Raw genomic sequence first — 15786 nt, 5'->3', positions numbered from 1 at the left:
TGTTTGTTATTAAACATAAAAACATTTTCTTTCTTTTTATATTATATTATATATAACATTTAGGTGTCCCAGAGGCTTCAGGAACTCCACCAGAAATTATGGATGTTACAAAGAATTCTGTTGCTTTGGCTTGGACTAAACCCAAAGATGATGGTGGATCTCGCATTACTGGTTACTTCATTGACTACAAAGAAGTGTCGTCTGATAAGTGGATTCGTCATGAGACAAAGATTACCTCAACAATGTATACTCTTAGTCAGCTCACTACTGATTCCGAGTATCAGTTCCGTGTTATTGCTGTGAATGACATTGGAGAGAGTGAACCAGGACCTGCATCAGATTCAGTAATATGCAAAGATCCATTTGGTATGACCTCATTCTTAATTTGCCTGATTCATAACATGTCCTCTGCTCATTAAAGGGGTCATGTGTTGCTAAAATGAACATTATTTTATGTATTTGGTGTAATGCAATGTTTTTATGCGGTTTAACCCTCTGGGGCCGGCTGTATCGCCGGGCAATACCAACTCATTTTTTTTCAGATCAGTGCAAAAGACACTAAAAATACTCTGTTAATTTTGGTCAATCGAAACTGTTAAGTGTCTATTTTTTTTTTACACTCACGATTACAACAAAACTTTGTGGTTTTGGGGAAAAAAGAAAACAAACGGGGTGCACTTTCTGTCTTCTCCATCTCCGCGATCTGTTTATAGTAACGCGTCACTAAAATGAAGTGTAACTCAGCAAATACTCAACACAGAAACATGAGAGTTCTCTCTATAGAAAGCCTCAAGCGTCTACTTTCAAATGAAGTAAGTCATATCGAAAACAAACATTATGTGATAAAGTAATCCGTATGAAACCGACACGATGTTCAGTCTGTCCAGTCTAACTCATTATTTCTAATGAGATCCCGCCCCCTCGTGTACACATGTAAATAACCACGTGACCCGCGCGCGGTTCAAAAAACACATTATTTTCCAAATAACGTACATTATGAGAATGAGAATGAGCTTTATTGGCCAAGTATGTTTACACATACAAGGAATTTGTTGTAGTGACAGAAGCTCCACAGTGCAACAGAAAGACAGTAACAGGACAGGACACAGGTAATAAAACAAAATAACAAGAAATAGCCAATAACCAATGTAAAAAGCAGCAAAAAAAATAAAAAATACACAATATCTAATATATAATATAGGCGACTATGTATGTACAGGTCAAGTATGTGCAAATTAGAAATGAGAAAATAAAAATAAAATAAGTGAGTGTGGTGAATGGATAATGAATTAGTTGTGTGTTCTATGTTTATTTATTGAGTGTTCATGAGATGGATTGCCTGAGGGAAGAAACTGTTACTGTGTCTGGTCGTTCTGGTGCTCAGAGCTCTGTAGCGTCGACCAGATGGTAACAGTTCAAAGAGGTTGTGTGCTGGATGTGAGGGGTCCAGAGTGATTTTACCAGCCCTTTTGCTCACTTTTGCTGGATGAGTACAGTTCTTGGAGAGTGGGGAGGGTTGTACCAATGATTCGCTCAGCAGTCCGGACTACCCTCCGTAGTCTTCTGAGGTCAGATTTGGTAGCTGAGCTGAACCAGACAGTTATTGAGGTGCAGAGGATGGATTCAATGATGGCAGAGTAGAACTGTTTCAGTTCATTATTGTTGCTCCTCTATGCTCCGCCTTTCTGAAACGCGTTAATTTGTACAAAGCTCATCATTCTGAGAAGCAAGGCGTGCTCTGATTGGCCAGCTATCCAGTGCATTGTGATTGGCCGAATACCTCAAGCGTGAGACGGAAATGCCTCTTACTGTATTGTGATGCCGTATCCTGGCGCGACAACACCAAAGCAATAAAGCCCATTATAAATGAGGCATTTGTTGCATCCAGTGGGGACATAATTACTGATTATAATGACTTATACTGTCTATTTACGCGTCGCGTTGCATTGCGCTGCGTAAACATTACCATGTCTGCATTTGTGATTGGAGAAGCGACAAACATCAAGCACTACTCTACATTGCTCAAGACTCGCATTTGAATTGTCAGTGGCAAATTCTTTAAATATGAAAACGTACTTACAGGCTGTGAGTCAGAAGCGTCAGACTGTCCTTGCAAAGTTTGAATTGCCCCACTTTAGATTAGATTAGATTCAACTTTATTGTCATTGCACATGTGGGTACAAGGCAACGAAATACAATAGAGAAGAAGAATACAGCATAACATGAGGAAGGAGAGGAGAAAAAAATAATCCCCATTCTATGCTCCATCGGGAGTACAGTGTGAGAACAAGAAAAACACCTCAGCAACAAAAGCACAATCAATACAGAGACACAAGACTTGTGGGGAGGGGGGGGTAATCCAGCTCAGATGAGCAGCCATCCGGACCTGCAGCCTCTCAGCGCTAATCACAGACCCGCTTGTCAGAGTGGCGGTACAAAGCGGCAAAAGCGTTGGATGGGGGTTTGGGAGGTGAATGCATATCTGTGTGTATGTGAGTTCGTCTATTTGTAGGCCTGGAAATCCGCCACGCTGGTATTCAAAACAAGTTGTCTCAGTCCGCAGATTGTGATAACGACACAGCAATTGCCATGGAAACGGCCTTGATCTGGACCCAGACTGAGTCGACAACCAGGTGTCTGTGGGAGGGGTCAGGAAGCAAGAGCATCTTCACTGCAGTGCTCTTCCGGGGGGTTGTTCCCAGCACGACCTTGTCCGAGGCAGTTCTGGTTGTTTAGGGAAGCCGAAAGAAGATAAGATTGCAATTGTTTGGTCTTGGTGCAAGCAGCTGCATACCAATTTCACAGCTACTCTCTATGTCCATTCTGGCCTCCAAATCCATCAATTTTTCTCAGCACAGCTATTAGCTTCTCCGTGATAGAATCCATATTGCGGTTGATAGTTTCAGTCTCAGTGCTGACCGCTCTGCCCACTGCTTCAATCATGACGGGCAGCCTTGTGAAGCTTTGGACAGCTGTTCCCATCTTCTGAATTCTCTGATAACCCAGGGCAAAGCCTAATCCAATCAGCAGAAAACCCGTTATAATGGTTCCAAATAGGTAGATGTCTTCAATGTCCTCCATGAAAAGAGCCGCCAGACGCACGACCTGCCATCTCTCCCATGCGTCCATCGTGTAGCCAGTAGCGAACGTCCCGTCCGGACAATTGGGCCCCCCCGAACCCAGGGCTCTTGTAGAGAATATGGTGTCAATTGCGTTGAGAGACCAGTTGATCAAATCCATGATTTTTCGGTTTGGAGAGCAGTGTAGAAAGAGTCTCTCAAGTGTTAGACAATAGACAAGACGAGAGAGCAAGCAGGGAAGATAAGGGGAGGAGAGGAGAGAAAAAGTGTCCGCCTTCGCTGAGAGCCAAACGAGAAACACCCTTTGTGTATAGCTGGCAGGCAACACCCAGGTTCAGGAAATAGTCCTCCGTAAAATGCACTGCACACACTCTAATATCTGGTTTGAACTGTTCTGGAACAGTGTTGTAAATACAACTTAACCACTGATTTCTAGTTGTGTCCTCTTTTGGAAGCCCAAACAAAGTACTTTTGCTTTCACAACGAAACACAGCGTCTCCACGACATGGCGCAGGCGGTAGCAACAATACTACAGCGAGAATAATAGTTCCGCCTTCTTTCATTGCGTATACATTTGGGCAGTGTTTTTCAAATCTTCCCACACCATGACGTAGACATGTGGGGCTGTGTTTGAATGAGCAGTTTTAGGAGTGTGTGGTCGAGTCTTAACTTTTATAAAGAATATCTCTTTGGTTTTGAGACTTTAGTCTTTGCAACTTCAGGGATCTTATCTATGCACAAACAGCTTGTAACATTCCAGAGAGAAAGGAAAACTTTAAATCGCATCATCTGACCCCTTTAATTGATTAAAAATTGTCTTGATTTAATTCTAAAAAATAACATTTTATTTCACTCTTGATTTATTTAGATAAACCAAGCCAGCCTGGAGAAATTGACACTATGACTGTTACCAAAGACTACATTACAATTAAATGGGAGGCTCCAGCATGTGACGGTGGAAAACCAGTCCTTGGCTACTGGATTGAATACCGAAAGTCTGGAGAGAGTGCTTGGAAGAAATGCAATAAGGAGCGCACAAAGGACAAACAGTACACCCAGGGTGGTCTACAGGAGGCAACTGAATATGAATTCAGAGTATTTGCAGAAAATGAAACCGGAATTAGCAGACCACGCAGAACAGCAACTGGCATCAAAACTAAACTGGGTGGTAAGTATGGTTTGAAATAACATAAGAATTATTGTGATTTAATTATGACAGTAATATTATCAAATATTTATCCCAGCGCAATTTTAGAAGAGAAATTGATTTGACTAAAAATAAATCTCTTTTTTTATTTTAGTTGGAAATAAACCAGCTCTCAGGAAAGAGATGGATGAAGTCACTGCCAAACTAGGACAAACTGCAACTCTCAAATGTCAAATTATTGGAAGACCTGTTCCAGAAATTAAATGGTACAAGGGTGGAAAGGAAATCAAAGAAGGTCGTAAATATGCAGCGACTTCTGATGGTCGCAATCATACACTGACCATTTCAACCGATCAACAGGAAGATGAGGGTCTGTACACATGCAAGGCTGTGAATGAAGCTGGGGAGTGTGAGACCAGTGGATCTCTGGTCCTTGAAGCAGCACCACAGTTCCCAGTGCCACTGAAAGACAAATTCTTTGTGACATGTGGTAGCACAGTGCGCATACATGTTGTTTACATTGGTCGACCCCAGCCTAAGATCATGTGGCTTTATGGAGCCAAGGCTTTGGAGCCCTCTGAGAATGTAATAATTGAAAATACAGAGCACTATACTCATTTGATTCTCAAAAACGTACAGCGCAGAGTAAACGGAGGAAAATACAGAATCAGGATCAACAACCATTTCGGGGCTGCAGATACTGTAACTCATGTTGAAATCTTAGGTATATGCTTAATAATCCTTAATAATTTTTTTTTTTTTTTAAATCTTCTGCGTATTAATGGAAATAAGACCAATTAATATTTTCTTTTGTGTTTTCAGATAAGCCTGCTATGCCAGAAGGTCCTCTTGTTCTTGATGCACTATTGAAGAATTCTGTGATTATTAGCTGGAAAGCACCCAAAGATGATGGAGGATCTATGATAACAAATTATATTGTGGAAAAGCGTGAAGACAAGGAAGGAGCAGAGTGGGAACTTGTATCTTCATCTATCACTGGCACTTCATGCAGAATTCCTAACCTTGTTGAAAATGAGGGATACTTCTTCCGTGTTTCAGCACAAAATCGTTATGGCAATAGTGAATCACTGGATACTCCTTCTGCTATCCTCATCAAGAGTCAGCTAGGTAAGTAATGAAGAAACATGATTAAAGAAGTAACTACAATTTTGACGTAATTTTTTTTTTATTGTTACTCAAATTAAAATGTCTGTTTTACAGAGAGGCCAGGAGCACCATTAAAACCAGTTGTTTCTGCACTTACCAAAAACTCCTGTATTGTATCTTGGAAGCCACCTCTCAGTGATGGAGGCTCTAAAATTAAGAACTACTGTCTTGAAAAGCAAGATAAGAAGAAGGGTGAATGGGTTTCAATTACGACAGATGAAATTCACCAGACTGTTTATTCAGTCAAGGGCTTGACAGAAGGTGTTGAGTATGAATTCCGGGTGAAATGTGAAAACCTTGGTGGAGAAAGTGATTACAGTGAAGTATCTGACCCTGCCATTCCAAAGACTGATGTTGAAGTGCGTGCTCCTGCCTTCAAGGAAGACCTCAGAAACATGAGTGTAAAATTCAAGAGCAATGCAACATTTGTCTGCAAGATAACAGGACAGCCCAAGCCTGTAATAAAATGGTTCAAGCGTGGTAAGGAAATTCAAGCTGATAGCACCAAAATCAAGATCCAAGAATTCAAGGGAGGCTACCATCAGCTTGTTATTGCTGAATGTGAATCAGAAGACTCAACTGTATATCAGATCAGAGCAACAAACCAGGGTGGATCCATTTCTGCTACTGTTTCTCTAGATGTTGAAAGTAAGCTTCAAATATTTTTATATATGTTATCTGGCTATATATCCAATTCTGTCTGTAGGAAAATGTGATGCATTAATTTTTTTTTTTCAGTCCCTGCTAAGATTCATCTACCTAAGAATCTGCAAGGAAAGGAAGCTATCCCTGCCCTTCGAGGTGAAGTGGTCAATATCAAAATTCCATTCAGTGGAAAACCAGATCCAGTTATCACTTGGCAGAAGGGACAAGACCTTCTTGATAATAATGGACACTATCAAGTCATTGTCACACGATCCTTCACATCTCTTGTATTCCAGAATGGAGTAGAAATGAATGACGCTGGTTTCTATATTGTATGTGCCAAAAACAGATTTGGAATTGACCAGCAAACAGTTGAGCTTGATGTTGCGGATGTGCCTGATCCACCACGTGGCATCAAAGCCAGTGATGTTTCGAGAGATTCTGTAACACTCCACTGGGTAGCACCTGCCAATGATGGTGGAAGTAGAGTCACAAACTATATCATAGAAAAGTGTGCCACCACAGCAGAAAGATGGATTCGTGTTGGCCAGTCTCGTGACACCCACTATACTGTTGTTAATCTATTTGGAAAGACAAGTTACCAATTCCGTGTCATAGCCGAAAATAAATTTGGTCAGAGTGCACCGTCTGAGGCAAGTGGACCTGTTGTAACGAAGGAAGACAAATCAAGAGTTCTCAACTATGATGAAGAGGTTGATGACACCAGGCCAGTTTCCAGAACCAAAGCTCCTCATTCAGAGGCTAAGAATGTTCACAACAAGTATATGATTGCTGAAGAGCTTGGCCGTGGACAGTTTGGTATTGTTCACCGGTGCATTGAAACCAGCTCTGAGAAAACTTACATGGCTAAATTTGTCAAAGTTAGAGGTGCAGATCAGGCACTAGTGAAGAAAGAAATTGCAACACTGAATGTGGCACGCCACAAGAACTTCCTGTTACTCCATGAGTCATTTGACTGCCCTGAAGAACTAGTCATGATTTATGAGTTCATTTCTGGTGTGGACATATTTGAGCGCCTTGGTACAGCCAATTTTGAGCTCAATGAGCGTGAAATTGTTAACTATATCAGACAAGTATGTGAAGCACTTGAATTCCTTCACAGCAAGAGTTATGGCCACTTTGATATCAGGCCTGAAAATATAGTGTACACCACAAGAAAGGGAACTAATGTCAAGGTCATTGAGCTTGGACAGTCTAGACACCTTACACCTGGGGACCAAATTAAGATTCAGTACTCGACAGCTGAGTTTGCGGCACCAGAAATTCACCAAAATGAGATGGTTAGCACTGTGACAGATATGTGGTCTGTCGGTGTCCTTGTGTATGTTCTTCTCAGTGGACTTAATCCATTTGCCGCTGAAACTAATCAGCAAATGATTGAGAGCATTTGCAATGCTGAGTACAGTTTTGATGATGAAGCCTTCAAGCATGTAAGTGTTGAGGCATTAGACTTTATGGACCGTCTACTAACCAAAGAGCGCAAACATCGTATGACTGCTGCTGAGGCTTTGAATCATCCTTGGCTGACAATGAACTCAGACCAGCTAAGCACTAGGTCCATCAAGATTTCTCGCCATAAGAGATATTACCAAGCCATGGTTAAGAAAGAGTGGAACACTGTTGTCTCATCTGCTCGTGTTGCCAGTGGTGGTGCTATCAGAAGTCAGCGAGTAACAGTCTCTAAAGTGAAGATTGCACCATTTGAACATGGACCCGTTGCAGGACAAATTAAACATAGTGTTGCTGATGAAGGTGATGATATCAAGCTCATTTGCAACATTGATAACTACGATAGCAGCACCGAAGTAACATGGTACTGTGGAGTAAGACAACTAGAAGAAGGTGCTAAATACGAAATTATTTATGAAGATGGGCTTGCTACTATAACTATCAAGGGACTCACAAGAACTGATGATGGAACATACAGATGTAAAGTTGTCAATGAGTATGGTGAGGACAGTGCCTATTCTGAGCTCTTTGTGAAAGGAGTAAGATCCTATCGTGAGTTCTACACTACACGTGTTGTAAAGAAAGTAAAACGCAGAGTTGACACAGCAAGGCTACTCCAAAGACCTCCTGAATTTACTTTGCCATTGTGTAACCGCACTGCTTACATTGGAGAGGATGTGCGCTTTGGTGTCACAATCACAGTGCATCCTGAACCACGTGTAATGTGGTTGAAAACCGGTCAAAAGATTATGCCAGGAGATGATGACAAGAAATACACTTTTATTAGTGATAAGGGCCTGTATCAGTTAGTTATTCACCATCTTGACCCAGATGATGATGCGGAATACTCTGTTGTGGCACGGAACAGATTTGGTGATGACAGTTGCAAGGCTCGTCTCAAAGTGATCCCTCGTCCTGCTCCTGCTGATAACACCTTGAGACCTATGTTCAAACGTGTTCTTGCTAACATGGAATGCAGAGAAGGCCAGAGTGTACGTTTTGAAATGAGAGTGTCAGGGCATCCTTCATTGAAATGGGAGAAAGATGGCATGCCTTTGGCATTTGGTCCACAAATTGAAGTTGTGCATGAAGGCTTAGATTACTATGTATTACATGTAAGAGATACTCTTCCAGAGGATTCTGGCACATACAGAGTCATTGCAACTAACTCAGCTGGGTCTGCAAGTTGCCAAGCCACATTCAAGGTTGAACGTGTGACGCACATCAAGAAGGAGGAGAGTGAGGAAGAAAAGAAGAAGAAATATGATCTTGATCAGCAAGAGATGGACAAGAAAGTAAGACTAACTCAGATACTAGCAGGTGCAGATGTTACCCCACTTACTCCAGTCGCACAGCAAGCACTAAGAGAAGCTGCTACTATGTTCAAGCCAGCAATCACTACCAAGAAAGTCAAGAGTGAAGCTGAGGAAGCCAAAGAAAAAGAGGAGAAAAAGAAGAGAGCAGAAGAAAAGAGGCTGAGAATGCCATATGTTATTCCTCCACCTCGTGTTGTTGCTCCTACTGCTCTTGAGGAGGATATGGAAATCAAACACTTTGTGCCTTTCTCTGATATGAAGTGGTACAAGAAACTCCGTGATCAATATGAGTTCCCAGAGCCAATGGAAAAGTTCCCCCAGAAAAGACTTAAACGTATCCGGCTGTCAAGATGGGATAAATTCTATGAAGTACCCCTGCCAAGAATTAAAGACCAATACAAGCCAAAATGGCATATTCCTGTTTCACAGGATGACCTTGAGACTGTAAGGCCAGCAAGACACCGCTCACCTTCTCCAGAGATGGAGGCTTACTACAGAATCAGGAGACGCTCTCTTGGTGATCTTTCTGATGAGGAACTGCTTCTGCCTGTTAGAGAATACTTGTCAATGAAGAGAACAGAAGAAGAAAGACTTAAACTCGAGGATGAACTTGAGTTAGGCTATTCTGCTTCTCCACCAAGTCTTAGCCCTGTACGCTTTGAACTCTCTGCACTGCGTCACCCATCACCTAAGAGAGCTGCATATGATGAGGAGGAAGGGGAGGAAGTTCCAACATATGACTCCTACCGTATTCCATCTAAATATGAGGCTGGTCCAAGCTATATTGACTTACGTCAGCGTCACGATAGGGCTACATACAGACCTCCAAGGCAAAAGCAAAGGTTATATGAGGAAAAAGAGGATCAGGAACTGCTTAGGTCAGTAACGACAACCACAAAATTAACTTCCTACAAGAGCCAACTGCAGCACATTGAGTTCGAGGAGAAAACAAAAGTCAAAAGAAAGGAGAAAACAAGAGTTTCTGTGTCAGCAGTAACTGAGGCAGCTGTCATATCTGATATACTTACAACATCATTCTCTCCTGGCTATGCTACAGTAACTCGTCCTAAAAAACCTTCTGCAGCTCTGGCAGAAAAAGAAGTGGTTAGAACAACTTCACCTAAAAAGACACGCCCACGTTCCCCCAGCCTTGATTCTACTGAGAAAGCAGACACTACACCAGACTTGTCAACAAAAATTGATTATATGTCAAGGTATGAGTCAAGAAAGAAAGCCTTGAAAACTGAGAGGAAGTTCGAAATTGTGACCCAGCAGCCTTTTACCCTCGATCATGCACCCAGAGTGACTGTAAGAATGCGCTCTCACCGTGTGCCAATTGGTCAAAACACTAAATTCACACTGAATGTCCAATCTAAGCCAGAAGCACAGATTAAATGGTACCACAATGGACTCCAGATTGAAGAAAGCAGAAAATACCGTATGTTTAACATGAGTGGTGTTTTGTCTCTTCAAATCATTGATTGTCAGGAAGAGGACAGTGGCACCTACCGTGTGGTCTGCACAAATGTAAAGGGAGAGGCCTCTGATTATGCCACTCTCGATGTTGCTGGTGGAGGATTTTCTGCATATGCCTCACAACGTAAGGATGAGGAGCCACCAACTCCCTTTGTCCCTGAGATGACAAAAACGGATGTTTATCACGTTTCATCTACAACAGCAGCATCTGTATCAAAAACACAAATGGAAGTATCCGAAACTAAAACAGAAAAGAGAGAAGAGACTATTGAGGCTGTTGCTCAGGAGGAGAAGGTAACATCTGAAATCAAACTTGAAACTATGGATGTGACGGAAGTTGTGGTTGAAAAAATTTCAGAGACTAAACTTGAAGCTACAGAAGTGACAACAGTAGTAGAAGAAGTGGTTGAGAAAAAGAAGCCAACTCTCCCAGCCACAATTCTGTCTAAACCACAGTCACTCACAGTATCTGAGGGAGAATCCGTTAAATTCACATGTGATGTTGATGGTGAGCCTGCACCCACTGTAACATGGATGCGAGAGGCACAAGTAATTGCGTCATCTCATCGTCACCATATTACCTCAACTGAATATAAATCTGCCTTTGAGATTACCCGAGTAGAAACGTCAGATGGAGGTAATTACACTGTAGTGGTGGAGAACTCTGAAAGTAAACAGGAGGCACAGTTCAGTCTAACTGTTCGTAAACCAACACCTGTACAGAAAGTTGTTGCTTCTCCTCCAAGAGTGAAATCTCCAGAGTCCCCCCGTATAAAGTCACCATTTGGAATTAGGTCTCCACAGAGAATTAAATCACCTGAACCAATTAAATCTCCACCAAGAGTTAAGTCCCCACCCATGGTAAAATCACCTACTCCAAAAGAAAAAACATCCAAGCCAACCTTCTCAGCAGAACTAAAAGACATCTCAGTTTCTGCAGATACTATTATTAAGCTTACAGTGAAAGTGTCCGGTGAGCCTAAACCATCAATCTCTTGGATGAAGGATGGAAAAGTAAGTTTTTTTTTTACTTTTTATGAAAATAATTATAATATTATAATATATGTTATAATGAATGGATTTACTAAATTGAATTTTGACATTTTTCTCACAGACCCTCTCTCAGGGTGGAAAATATGAAATCTTTGAAGAACATGGTTCAGCACATCTTGAAATCTACAAAGCTGAAGTCTCTGATAGTGGAGTGTACACATGTACAGCCAAAAACAGTGCTGGATCTGTTATTACAAACTGCACAGTTACCGTTCAAGGTATTGTAATGTTCAGTTTAGCACTCAAAATACATTATGATTTTAGTAAGTATAATTTTGCACATACAATTGTACTTTAATAAAAATTAACTACTCTTTCTGCTACAGCACGGACAACGACAGTTGCCATGGAGCGGAAAGCAGAAATGACAGAGCAAATAGTGAAAAAGGAGATTGCCTATGAGGAACTGGAGTCCTTTACAGAAATTAAAGCATCAAAAACCCAAATGACGATGAGTCAAGGTCAGACTGTTACTCTACGAGCAAACATCCCTGAAGCCTCTGATGTGAAATGGATCCTGAATGGAGCCCAGCTATCAAATTCGGAGAACTACAGATACGGTGTGTCAGGAAATGATCACACCCTGACAATTAAAAGCATCAGCCACCATGACCAGGGAATTCTCACATGTGAGGCCAAAACTGAACATGGTGTAGTCAAGTGCCAGTTTGATATGACCGTCAGTGCAATGCGCTCAAATGCACCAAGTTTCCTTGTGCAGCCACACTCAAAGAATGTAAATGAGGGACAAAATGTCACATTTACATGCGAAATCACTGGTGAACCTTCTCCTGAAATTGAGTGGCTCAAGGATAATTCAGTAGTGAGTAGCTTTTCATTATATTTCCGGGGAAGAAAAAAAAACTGTTTATTTGTGTTTTCCCTGATAGCAGTCTGTTAACTTTATTTGAATTTCCCTTCATCTTTGCAGATATCTATTACATCTAACATGAAATTGAGTCGATCTAAGAATGTGTACACACTTGAGATTCACAACGCTACCATTGAAGACAGCGGAAAATACACAGTGAAAGCAAAGAACAAATTTGGACAGTGCTCTGCAACAGCATCACTGAATGTACTCAGTAAGTGATCTCTTTCTAAAAAAAAACTAACACTCTATAGTAACATAGTATGAGCATCCTGTCCATTGCATAAAATGCATGATCAAAACAAACATGTCTGTTCATAAAGAACACATATCTAATTATAACTGATTATCACTGCTCACCACTCAAGCTAACAAAATCTAACAATTCCTTCTACAAATGGGACTATGTTCTTTTGATCTTTTTGACTTTGTTGAACTGCATTTTGACCTACTGAATTTAACTACCACAGTACAAAATAAAAAGGCACCAAATAACATAAATTAATTTGTAGTCGGCATAGTGATAACATGTTAACAGCATGAATTTTCAAGGATATAAATATCCAAACCATTTTTACCACCCATAAGCCATGCATCACATAGTTTGATCCATTTAACAAAAATGTCTGAGAATGAAGTCAAAATAATCAAAAGACTCAATTTTTTTATTTGTATTACCAAATGAATTTCCTTAAAGGTATGATCTGGAAGTGGTGCAACTGGAGCATTATTTATTTTAGTAATACCAATGGTCACAAATTTTCCAGTATGTGGTACATTATGTGCCCAAATATGCCCAAATGTTTCAAACAGGAAACAGAGACCAGTTGCACCATTTGAATTGCCTCTTGCACCTTTTTATGAAATAGACTGCATCAGTGACATGGTATTTGCTGTACTCTGACAGCTCTGGTTGAGGAACCTGCCAAAATGATAATTGTGGAGAAAGCCTCTGATGCTACGAGCATGCAGGGCAGTTATTCTGCCAAACATGCGGTTTCAAAAATGCAAGAGACATCCTTCAGCAGTTCCAGCATGGCTGAGGTTAAAATTGAGAGCATGTCAGCGTCTAGCATGACCTCCATGACTTCTGAAAGAATGATAGCTATGAGCTCCAGCAGTATGATGGCAATGTCCAGTCACTCGCATGTTGAGGGGTCATCCATCAAAGCCATTTCTCATGGCCGCAAAGGTGAGATGGAAAGTCTGTGCATCTTCGCCAAAAAAACATTTACAGTTCAACAAACCCAATATTGGCAGAGCTATATCAGCATAATAACAGATTCATTTGTTTGTCCTCTGACCAGGTATGCCACCAAAGATTGAGGCTGCTCCTCAAGATATCAGTATTGAGTCAGGGAAGGTCCTGACTGTAGCCTGTGCTTTTACTGGAGACCCAATCCCTTGCATAGAATGGTCACATTCAGGGAAGACACTGTCCAGCAAGGAGGAGAGTGGACGATTGCAGATTGAGTCTTCTCAAGATGTTACCACTTTAGTTATAAGTGGAGTGAAAGAGACTGATGCTGGTGCATACACCTTAAAACTTTTTAACGATTTTGGATTTGATACCACTACTGTCAATGTCAGCATTCGATCGATGTAAAAAAAAAAAATATATATATATAATGGCAATACAATCCTCACCCCATTTCCCTCATTCAAATCCTTTTTATTTATAGAATGAGAAAAAAAATACTCTGTTCTTGATGAAGACCTGGATTTCTGTTCTTGTAAATATGAACTATTTTTTTTTTTTTTATCAAACTTGACATTAATTTATGCCAAACTAGACTAAAGTCTAAAGTTGTTATAAAATGTGCCATATTGGATAATTATGATCAGAAGTTCAGCACCATTTTGTGACATGTACATAATGTATATAGCCGAATTTACCGGTTATGAAAAATGTATGAATTGTTATTTATGACAATATTAACAAATGAAACAAATGGAACTAAATGTTTAACAGGAGAAAGTTTCACATGGAACGAATACCCTGTTAAACTTAAAACGAAAACTATGTGCCTCAACAATAAGTTGAAGTCTTAAGATTGCCTCAACAGGTAGAGAGGCTCCCTGTTGAAGTTAACTAAAATCAGAGAGACAAAGTTATGCACTGTACAATTGTGCGTGCAGTAATGCAGTACACACAAATTTATGACTTGAACATAAGACCTTGAGTGCTGTTTGCATTACCCTCATGTAAGCAGGGCGACTAGGCCTTTTGTTCAGACTGAAGAAGTCATACCGCCATTTTAATGACAAGCTCAATGTGCGAGCGGCCTGCACAATGAGTTAATGATAATGTTTGTGCAGTTTCTGGTAACGGACTGTTTGAATTTTGATTTTATGAAAGTAACATCACCTGGCCATTCATTGTAAAATCAATTCAAGTGCTTCTTTGCAGAAGCTGTGCCAACTCTTGGAGGATTGCTAGGTTATATTTTGTGTGTTTGTGTGTGTGTTAGCATTAGAATGTCACTTTGTCAGCAGCCAGGGTATCCATCAAGTAATGTACCACAGAGACTTAATGTGCTGTGCAAAGAAAAGAAAAAAAACATGGATGTAATACCCTGCACATTGATTTATTAGAACTAATTTATGTAGTTTTACCCATATATTCAGCCTCCTTGAGTTTTATGAATTACTGATTTAATAAAGCATGTTTTCAGCACCATAAAATGTTTGTTTGTTTTCCATGAATGCTATTTCATTTCATATTTGATGTATGCGTTATGGTTACTCAGTCTTTGAATAATATCTTCATGTCTTCATAGTTTATTTAAACAACAAATTTTGTTTTCATTGAAAGCAGTTTTATCTGATTTCAACCAATATTGTTCAAGAGGATAACCTGTTTGAATCAGTAACATATTATTCGTTCTGATTTGAAATAGAAGAGCAGCAGCATTGCCAAGTTTCATGCACTAAATAAAATGCATTTTAAAGGGTAAATAAACCCATAAAATAATGTTCACCTGATGTCTAGCAACAACTAAAGGGAATTTATCTTTCTCTTATTTTACGCTTCACACAAAAATACATGTAAAGTTGACATCCTGCAGCGTAACATGCTCTATTTAAAACAACATCTTAATTATGTCATGATTATTACTACAGTAATTCTAGAATTGCTATAATTCCTACTTGCTGTGAGACGACTGATTATATATACATACCATTCGTACAGTTTAGCTTACATCCATCTGAATCTATTCTAAATCTAGAAATAGTGTTACATTTATTTCTGATCATAATTTTCTTTTCTAATGTTTCTTCCTCAGGTAGAGGGGGGAAACGCTCCCTTGGGGTAAAATGCCCCCTACTGTTCAAAAATAAAATAACCTCTAGATAAACTCAGGATACCTTTGTCTTGTTGCTATGGACTACGTCAGGGGTGTCAAACTCTGTTTCTGCACAGTTTAGATGCAACCCTAATTAATCACACCTGATCCAGCTAATCAAGTCATTAAGGCTTATTTGAAAACTACATGGTGTGTTGGAGCAGGGTTGGAAGTAAACTATGCAGGGCTGCGGCCCTCCAGGAACTGAGTTTGA

General features: G+C 40.3%; 1 protein-coding gene across 1 annotated transcript in view; it reads left to right on the top strand.

The window, feature by feature from the left end:
* Positions 1-14906, top strand: part of LOC306877052 (titin-like) — a 148070-nt gene extending 133164 nt beyond the window's left edge. Inside the window, exons 193-203 of the mRNA XM_079428575.1 lie at positions 64-366; positions 3949-4248; positions 4382-4951; positions 5050-5355; positions 5449-6042; positions 6133-11315; positions 11416-11572; positions 11681-12177; positions 12286-12439; positions 13133-13417; positions 13533-14906. Of these exons, the coding sequence (XP_079284701.1) occupies positions 64-366; positions 3949-4248; positions 4382-4951; positions 5050-5355; positions 5449-6042; positions 6133-11315; positions 11416-11572; positions 11681-12177; positions 12286-12439; positions 13133-13417; positions 13533-13831 (8648 nt within the window). The 3' untranslated portion in view covers positions 13832-14906. The remainder of the gene's footprint in view (positions 1-63; positions 367-3948; positions 4249-4381; positions 4952-5049; positions 5356-5448; positions 6043-6132; positions 11316-11415; positions 11573-11680; positions 12178-12285; positions 12440-13132; positions 13418-13532) is intronic.
* The last annotated feature ends 880 nt before the right edge of the window (positions 14907-15786 follow it).

This window comes from Barbus barbus (assembly GCF_936440315.1).
Source record: "Barbus barbus genome assembly, chromosome: 11".
Lineage (NCBI taxonomy): Eukaryota > Metazoa > Chordata > Actinopteri > Cypriniformes > Cyprinidae > Barbus > Barbus barbus.
The sequence above is the reverse complement of the archived record's forward strand: the minus strand, read 5'-3'. Positions and strand labels throughout refer to the sequence as shown.